General features: G+C 38.9%; 1 protein-coding gene across 1 annotated transcript; it reads right to left on the minus strand.

Annotated features, from left to right (window-relative positions):
- Positions 1–1,952: 1,952 nt before the first annotated feature.
- Positions 1,953–7,860, minus strand: LOC140152164 (NXPE family member 3-like; the record flags this gene model as incomplete). Its single annotated transcript, XM_072174464.1, has 4 exons — positions 1,953–2,499; positions 3,606–4,165; positions 6,782–6,930; positions 7,055–7,860. Coding segments are annotated over 4 exons (1,761 nt in total), but the record flags the coding sequence as incomplete, so codon positions are not given.
- Between the last annotated feature and the right edge of the window lie 2,361 nt (positions 7,861–10,221).

The raw sequence follows: 10,221 nt of genomic DNA on the forward strand, positions 1-10,221 counted from the left end.
CGACGGGCGAGGCATCGGAAAATTCGGCGATTGCCCATCGCTTAATAAGTATTTATAAATATTTATAAATATTTATAAGTATAAATGCAAAAGACATTCCGTCAAATATGTGCTAAGCCATCACTCAATAATCACTTTTGTATTTGGCTATACATGTATTCAATTCAAAGGGTTTTTTAGTATAGGCTTCTGGCCCAAAGTTATACAAAGTACAGACAGTTATAATTGTATAAAATTGAATCTTGTCAACCAGAAAAACTCACTTTGGTTAGATGGAATCACCGACGTTGCGGCCAAAACCTTTGGGCTTCAGCTGGGTGGATGATCTAGGGTCATCCGATGTCAATCGATGAGGAAGTTACTTGATGACCAATAATGGCAATGCTTTTTACCAACAATGCCATGGTTGTTCTATGGGCTCCCCCATATTGCCGATTAATTCCAACTTGTACATTGAGCGATTTGAACAGTTTGCTTTGTCGTCTTACCACCTTCCAAATGGTAGCTAATGGTATCGTTATGTCGACGACACTTATAGTCAAGACATCGGAAATCGATAACTTTTTTGCGCATATCAACCAAGTTGATGACAACGTTAAATTCACTCAAGAAGGCTTGACGGACAACGTCGATGATTTCATCTAGCCTAAGTGAGTTTTTCTGGTTGACAAGATTCAATTTTGTACATTTTGAACATTTTCCCAGATGACTGAAAGTATACACAGTGTTACAGGCAGTTATACAATACATTATAGAGGTTGGTTGTGTAGATAACATTTTTAATTTTAAGAGCAAAATAAATATATTTTCCAAAATTTTATTGAATTTCATCTACGTTACAACTGGTTGAAAGTGATATTTGAAGGGTGTCTTTAATAGTACAATGGTAATACAATAGTTTAGATCTTAGACGGTTATAATGTATGTGCACTCTAAGCATGCTAAGAGAAATTGAAATTCCTTAAGTAGATTTCTACCCCTAGTAGATTTCATAATAATCGTTTCCACTCTTCCAAAGGGGTAGCTTTACATGCCATTTAAAATATTTTCCAATACCAATTCTCGCTATTCACAATAAGGGCGCCGCCAGCGGTTTGCGATGTAATCGTGATGTATCATGGGAAAAGGTCGACATCCAAGTCCGCGCAATACGAATATTACCATGCTATTACATAGGAACACGTGACAATATTTTTTAGTTTGTCAATATAACGGTATTACACGCAAATCGATAGAGAAAAAATTAATTGTGCACATTTGAAATCACATTATTAAGTATTATTGAGTATCGATTCGCGTGTAACACCTTTATTTTGACAAACTTAACGGAATTTCATCAAAATATGTTCATGTGAAAGAAAAGTATTTATCCCTTCCAAAAAAAAAAAAAGTTAAATTTGATTTTACCACCTCTACACACAATACAATTATGGCCCATATCTCAAAACTAGGATTGCCGAGTTCCGACTTATTTTGTTTGATCGCATCACATATATAGACCTAAACACAATGGACATCCGTCTAGTGATCGGAAGGTCGTGGGTTTGAATTCCACGCCGGCACATGTACCGGTCGGGGTTTGTATTAATTTGTTGTCGTGTTTAATTGTAACACTTTGAGTTGGTAAACTGTTCTTTCTTTCTTCTTTCTAACTCCCAATAACAAAAGTACAGTAATTTCTTACAAACTATTTTGTCTCACGTCATGAATCTTAGGGGGATGTCATTTTCTTCGGAAGAGAGGTCTGCATGAATATGTCGGTCACCGGAGTCAATTTTTATGACCCCCCTCCCCTTCCGCCTACACAGACTCAAAACAAATTATTCATCATGTTCATTGCTGGAGCGCGTCCAAACGTTGGTTCGAAGAAAACGCGTGAAACGCATTAAAATTTTGATCATAAGTGTGAAGAAGGCGCGCGGAGCGAGCAAACATTTTGCAGATTGCACTAAAGATTGTGTGCACATTTTGATTGTACATGTAAGTTTTTCTATTTAGGTATATAAAATTATAACCCTCTCCCCTATTTTTCGTCTAAAAATTCCATGACCCCCACCTTCTCATTCCGAAGAAATGACAACACCCTTAAATAGATGCACTGCACCTATGACTGATGATATTTCTAAAAATGTCAAGAACCTTTGAATTGGTACAATTTGTAACCCGAATACTGACCCCACTTAGGTGACCCCACTTACCTTTCCCTTTAAAAACTGCTCTTTCGAGTTCAACACATTTAAAAATTTAAAACACTCAGCTGGGATCAGGGCATAAAAAGGAAAGTAACATGCCAATTTCTTGTGATATGACCTGGCTCAAAGGGTGTATCCGAACCCCAGTCCGATGACCGATAGTCATATCCCAAACATCAATGATAGTAACGCCATCAACTCCCAACATCATGCGTCTCATCATTTGATCTAATGTCCATGCATACCAGCTCCCGGACCAGCTCAAATTATCTATAATGGCAGGTTCTCTTGTATTGGCTGACTTAATGATTATACCATGGAGGTATATAAATAAATGGAGAATGATCTAGCCAAGCATCTTTTGTACTACGTTGGTTATGACCAATTATTGTTGAATAGGCAATTTCAGGGGATATTGATTATGCTAAGCTGATTACATTGTTAAGTCTGTTTCACTGGTCATTTATTTCAATGGGGTGCTAAATGCAGTTACTTATAATGTTTATTGGAAAGTGCTCATGTTTCAGAAAATTTAATATCAAAATGTCATTTTCGCCAAAAAATTGCATTGAACACAGTCTTTTTGAATAAAATAAACACCCTATCTGTAGGCCTATACCTGTTATATTGTGACCCCCTACATTTTGGTCATGATTCTTGAAAAATTAAATTAGGCTATGACCCCCTATTTTTCTTTCCATACCCCCCCCCGGTATAGGCCTATTTGGAACCCCCCTCCAAAGAAAATGATGGCCCCTTATAATATTAATAATCATTTAGGCCTAAATACTGATAATTATTTATTATAAAATGAGAAGTTTAATGATGATGAAAAGATTTTAGCTGAATTCTGAAGTACTTCCGGTAAATTTTACTCGCTCTTAACTCAATTGGCCCAAATTGGCCCAACATAATTTTTTCACAATCGGAAGGTAAAAACGTTTTGCTTTCATTTGCACTATATTTGAACTCCCTCAGACCCCCTTAAGAGCTTAATATATGAACATGAAAACTAAGTATATTTGTCAAGTTACGGCACAACTAGTGTTGAAAACAGTTTCATAACTTGAGAACAGAACATCCAAATTTCATCGGGTTTTCGCACAATCATACATTGGAACTATAAGCTATCAAAACTGGCGACTTTGAACAGTTAATTGACTAGCTGACGTCATTATACAGTCTCTTTTACAAGCCTTCCGGTACGGGTCAATGTAGGGTCAATTCCTATAAGGAAATTTTGGGAGTGACGATCAATGAACCATGGTAGAGTCTCATAACCATCGTGGAGATCAATAGCTTGGCTGAAGTGGCTAGTCATTCAAGTTTGGTGACTCATTGAATAGAGGTAATCGGATAATCTCCACTTAAGAGATTAGAATTCTGGCGATCATTCTCCATTTATTTATATACCTCCATGATTATACGAGCTCTAGGATTTCTTGCTTTCAACCGTAGTATCGAGTCTTTCACTCCTTGCCACCGGTTGCGATAAAACGCTTCGTTACTCGCAGTAAAATGAGCCCATAAGCTTAATAAAACAATTTCATTGTTGTCACCCTGTAATTCATCGATCATATTTGGTACATAATGAATATCCTTTACAGGAGTCCATGAATTTCGGATGGGGAATCCATGGTGCCTGTAAAAGAAGCTGATATTGAATGCCTTGTCCACAGCGACATGAGGACCGAATTTACTGTTGGCGGCTTTCTGTTCTACTAATGTACTCTTCATAAGCGAAGCAAAGTATTCATACCATTGTCTAAGTGTAGAATCACCCCAAAAATGAAGCCGTTGGTTCTGCAAACATTTTCTTATTTCTGGAATAGTAAATTCCCTATTTTTACATACTAGAGAGTTCCATTTATCGTGATAATAGAATCCAGTAGTGCCGTCTTTTGGTCGAGGCATGATTCCTAGCGAACACCGAGGCAATTTATTGTTGTCGCATGAAGATGAAATCTGCATGTCTGATAAAAATATAGAGAAACGAATAGCAATATGAAAACACTTGAGTACTTAAACCATACCTTACAGCGAATGTATCTTTTCAGGCTTTTCACAAGTATGGTGCACAAATAGTCTTCCAAAAATGGTAAAAGAAAGTGGCCAAAGTTGTCTCAGTTTCAGGAGTAGGGGCCTATCCCCCCGGGGGGCCTATACAGGAATATGACCAATAACTTAAACTCTAAAAGGAAACTAAGTATAAAATAAATATAGGAATGTGGATATTCGGTACTCTGGTGTACAACATCCTGTGTAAACAATCGTCTAGTACTAGGCCTGTCAATTTGCATGATATGATTGCAACATCCAAACAGGTCCGAGTAACTACGGTACCGATGATGTCGCCGCCACCATACCACCACGAAGAACAGCATCATCACTACCGGGCATCACTATTACCCATCACCAACAACTTCTCCATCACCATGATCACCAACAATATCACCACTACGATAAACATCACATTTCCGCATTATACTTGAATGAATAACACACACTGATGTAAGTATTTCTTGTGGAAAATTCAACAGTCACCCCAAAATTGGAAAAGCTACATATCCGCGCTACATATTTGCTACAAACACCATATCATGCACCACCACCACCACCACCACCACCACCACCACCACCACCACCACCACCACCACCACCACCACCACTTCTAGACTTCTAGTCCTCTACCCTCACGATTTGAGCCTGCAACCACTTCTAGGTCCGGCCGCGCCGCCGGCCATCTTTGCCATGCTTTAGAGTCTTAAGGTTATTTTAAACTGTTACGATTTGGTAGTTCACAGCATCTTGCGAATGGCAGTGAGCTTTGGCAAAAATTGCATTGATCATTTCATAGCGAGCGTGTAGAAGAATTCAAATATCACAGATATACTTTAGTAGGTCCTGTGATTCTTGAATTATGTTGTAAAGAGGGCTGAAACAACAACACTTTTGTAAAACGTACATAACTCATTAACAAAAATAAATCAAGCAAGTTTTCAAAGTACCGGTATATGATTTGTAGAATGAACTTTTGAAAAACAACGAAATGTTATTTTTCAATAATATATTGAATTAGTGAAAATAGATTTTTGGGTTGCTTCGACCAACAATACCTAATCTACCCTTAAAGTTTTGTTTTTCGATGTTGCTTCTTCTCAAGATCATTAATTTAAAAGACAATTTTCCTGGACCTGTGTCAGCATTGGGCAATTTGATATACGGAGTGTCCTAGTGGTCCTAGTGTTCATCAAGGTCAATATCATAAATAGCTCAAATGTTGCTAAACCTAATTATTGGGTGATATTCACCAAAATGGTCTCAAACTGTTCTTTGTCCATAAGGAATTCAAATCAAGATAAGTTTGCTATATATAGCCCATATACACCAGGTCGTTCTATTACTTTTGCATAAAAGATCAGTGTCTATTCAATCCTATAAAGAACTGCATGAATATCGCGATTATGCGATATTATCAAGTAACAAAACAAACTACTGCAAACTATTCATTCGGTCGTTTCAAGTTGTTAGTATTTGAATTGGTTTTGGTTGATGTCACGTTGTATCCTATTATCATACCTATATAAGCTCTTGACTGTCGCTAACCCTTTGTTAGAAACTTGACTTGGAGAATTCGGTTTTCATTTCAGTTTGTTACATAATCGTGTGACCGCAGAATCTCTCGAGTTGAAGTCTCCTTTATCATAGTATATATAAGAATTCTTTAAATTTCGCAGGGTACGAGAAACAGAGAGGTAGAGAGGGGATTGGAAGACGGAAGGGGAGCTCTCGAATGAGGAGTGAAATAGTGTATAGGGAGAGGAGAGTGTAGGGGAGAGGCGAGGGGAGAGTAGGGGATATAGGTGAGGGGAGAATGGAGCCTAGGTCATGTAGGTGAGAGGTATGGGTTGTGTTTTCCGGGGTCAAGAAACTAATTCATAATCAAATCATCTCCATCATCATCGCTAAATGTCTCAAACAAACAAGCCAAATTTTTTTGACGTTTATACTTGCAGCCCCCATGCACCAGGTCACGATTTCCGATCTGTAATGATATACATTTATAACTGTCTACATACAAATTCACCGAACACAAAGGTGGACAATGTATCAGATAATATGCTTAGCACATTAAATGAATGAAATTTGGAGCATCTTTCGAGTTTTGAGCTTGCGGAATTCTAAAATGACCTTCGCCCTTTCTGTATATAACTCAAGAACGGCGTAGACACAGACAGTTAGGGCTGGTTTCTCGAAGCATGGCTAGTGGTCAGGCTTAAGCCCAATTAGTTAAAATTTCACATTGTACTAGTACATCACCTAGAAAGATTTAAAAAATGTATCCACATTGGTAGGGCTAGCCTGCTGGTTTAGGAAGCCGGATCACTAGCCAAACTTCGAAAAATCAGACCTTAAAGTGTCCTTTTCTGAATCTTTATGCCGAAATGAATACAGGCATACTCCTTAGCAAATATTACAATATGGCTTTAATAAAAATCAAAAAGACAATAGCATCATGCACGGAAGCACCCATACCTCCATAATCTGCAAGCGAGGTATAAAAGATATCAACAAATATTAATACATACCACTTTCTTTCACTGGAATATTTGCTATTGAGGCTGAAATCAGCACCGGACTAAAAAAATCAGAAAAATATATTGATTGATAATCAAGATGAAGACGTGTCAATTGTACCACTGTCCTTTGGATCTTTGACCTAATTAAGCCTATCGGGCTAATTAAATAGTTGCAGCGATAAGCAAGTGATAACATTCAAAACGGTTACTTTTCACAAATCTTCAGGAGCAAAGTTTTCGTTTCATGAGCAAACGAGTAAAAATCATACTTCTTTTTTAGACATGACTGCTTTCAAAGATGTGATGTGAACAGCGTGTGACAGTTGTTTAGGCTTCTCACAGAACCACGGAAATCCTGTTTTACCGTCTGTAAAATTGCAGAATTTTCTAACCACGGAGGCTTTCGCTGCAGTCGGCGGAAAGTACATATCTTCCGTTATATGACATGACATAATTTCCGCTGCATTCCCGGCCTTAAATCTTCCTTTGTAAGCCCATCTAGCGGGGAATTCATTCCGGATTCGTCGAAGTACGACGATTGCTTCACTTGAATGTATCAGACTTAATACTGAAACTTTCACTACTCCCGTCCAATGCAACTGGAATCTAGCTGTATAGGTTCCATTCTGGTGGTCAATGATGTCATCTGCCGCAGCACTTGCACGTAATTCTTTGTTGTAAATCCAAATCCAGAAGTAATCCCCGCCGTATGTTTTAACTTTGTTCTTAACATCTCGTGCTTCGATTGTTATTTCAAGAGTATCACAAAGTTGGTACTGTCCGATTGATTTTAATGTAAAACGTGAAAATGTTGGATTGGTTGGTAAGTCCAATGTAATGTTTGGTTCGACACTGGCAGTGGATTGTGCGAATTCAATGTCTTGTGGCTTGGATCTCACATCAACCTTTTGTACATGCGTTATTGAAGGAGAGTTTGCTGTGGCATTTATTATAGAAGCATTTTCCGATGAAGAGATGTGGTCAGACTTGGTAGTAAAATCTCTTTGCTTAAGTTTGCCTATCCCTATTATGTCTTCGCCTGACACTTCTGAGGAAACATAATTATGCTGGTTTGTATGGGTAAATTTTCACCTGCAGGTAAATTGAATGTTATAAATATATTCAACAAATTGTACACAATTATATTATTACAATGAATAACTCTTATGATCATGTGTAGGTCTACAATATTATATCGCGAATTTCAAAAAAATGAAAATTGTTTGAGATCAGAAGGACATTCTTCTGATGTACTCAGTCTCATGTCCCATAAAAAAATATTGTTCAAATATTGCTATCCGATCGTGAACCTGATTGGCCGCTCCTACCCCGGGGAAGAAAATTCAATTTTGCCGCCCCTTCCTCAACAGCCCGAAAAGGTTGACCCAATTTTTTTTCGGTGGTCTTCTTCCGCCGCCCCTTCGATTTTGGCCGCCCCTTCTTTTACCCCGGGGGGCCTCGCGCTCCCAAAGCCCCCCAAAAAAAAAACACAACGCGCATGTGAAATGTAATTCATCAAATTAAATCGATAAAATCGATCCTTTCATTCCAATCATTAGGTTGTTTTAACTCAAAACTTAACTTACCGTTGAATACGTTGATAAATGAAACATTGAAACTCCTACAATTACAATTACACACACAATCAGGTAAAACAGTCTTTTGGCACCAGGCACGTCACTTGTCGATGCATTCGAGGAAACAATTGGATGATCAGGCTGTTTCTTGGTGTCACTAAATCGAATTTTAGTCGCCATGACTTTATAAGAATAATGAATAAGACAAAACGTCTCTGTGGAAAAAATTAATGGGAAAAAAATAATAAGATTCTTTTTAGGTATTGTGCACTGAAAATTCGTATTGTTGCATTATACCGAGCACCGCTAATAATGTTGCATAAAATTTGGAAATTGGGCTCTTCTCTGCCACCACCTCAGCATAGACAGATAAAGTACACACTGCGTGTGGATGAATAGTGCAGAAGCTCTTTAACATGGAGTCATTTAGTGACCAATGTTATTTTTGGAAAAAATGCATTATGTACAACAACACAGCTGGAAAATATTCGCAGAATCCTGGTGATAAGATGGATTCAACCATGGTAATTCATGCATTCAATGACAATCTGCTTTCAGAACTTATAAATGTAAAATGGATAGATAGGGGGGGCCTATTATGTATAAATCAATCAATCAATCTATTAAATGAAACGCGTAGCCTATATATAGCACTGAAATGTTTAAAAATTATCGTGGGATAGGCTTTTACGACGGGAGTTCATAATAATAAAAAAAAAAGGTTTTTAGCGAGTTCGCCGTCAGACACGTTTAGCTCTGACTTCATCAGGACAAAGTACCTAAGTATGAGACATGTAGACCGCCCTTGCATACTGATGGCTCTGAAAAGAGCCGTTCACTGAATACTACCCCTTGTGAACAGTACACAAGCAGACATCGCCTAAATTAAAAACATGTTAGAATTATAATAATCCTGGTCAATTTGAATTTGGAGCCCCTTTCTTAAATTGACCATAAATTCCAGAAGTAGAGCACACAGTGTCATCGCCCCGATATCTTCATGGCAGAAATTGCCATGATGGTAGGTTGAATCCACAGCCATGCATGGTCATTTTGTTCCGACCTGTTTAATACTTTTGAGACCGTCACGCATAATGGGCAGAGGGACATCCGACTAAGGCTATTGACAATAGCCTGGACTGACCTCTGTAGATGTCAGTGAGCATGGTATACATCATGACGTCATCTGCTTATAGACTGCCTCCACCATCCAGTGGCCTCCGCTGCGCTATAGTACCGTGCATCTTCCGTGATCCGAGTGTTTACGAATGAGGGCAGCTGTCATTTGTTTTTGTTCGGCACATATAAAATCAGAATGAAGCTTTTTGGTGGACTATTTTTGACACTATTAATAATTATTGTGTCAATTTTAGTAGGCAAAATATTTGAAAATTGACATGAAAGCACAACAATTAAAACCAACGGCCGTGGACCATTTTCCACTGTTATCTTAATACTAATTATGGCATGTCCGTCCGTCCGTCCGTCCCTCTGTCCGCGCGCTATCGCGTGCGCGTGGCTAGCTAACGCGTGCTCGCGGTGTGTATCGCGTAGTGTGCGGTGTACCGACGGGCGCAGTGCGAGCATCGGAAAGCATTACAGTGACTAACAGGTGAATTATGGCATGTCCGTCCGTCCGTCCGTCCCTCTGTCCGCGCGCTATCGCGTGCGCGTGGCTAGCTAACGCGTGCGTATAACGCGTGCTCGCGGTGTGTATCGCGTGCGCGCGGTGCGCTATCGCGTAGTGTGCGGAGTACCGACGGGCGCAGTGCGAGCATCGGAAAGCATTACAGTGACTAACAGGTGCATCTCATCGGACCAATAGGCCTATTTTAAAGACATGATTAACATAAAAATCATCAGTTATGGCAT

Source organism: Amphiura filiformis, chromosome 5, assembly GCF_039555335.1.
Source record: "Amphiura filiformis chromosome 5, Afil_fr2py, whole genome shotgun sequence".
Taxonomy (NCBI): Eukaryota; Metazoa; Echinodermata; class Ophiuroidea; order Amphilepidida; family Amphiuridae; genus Amphiura; species Amphiura filiformis.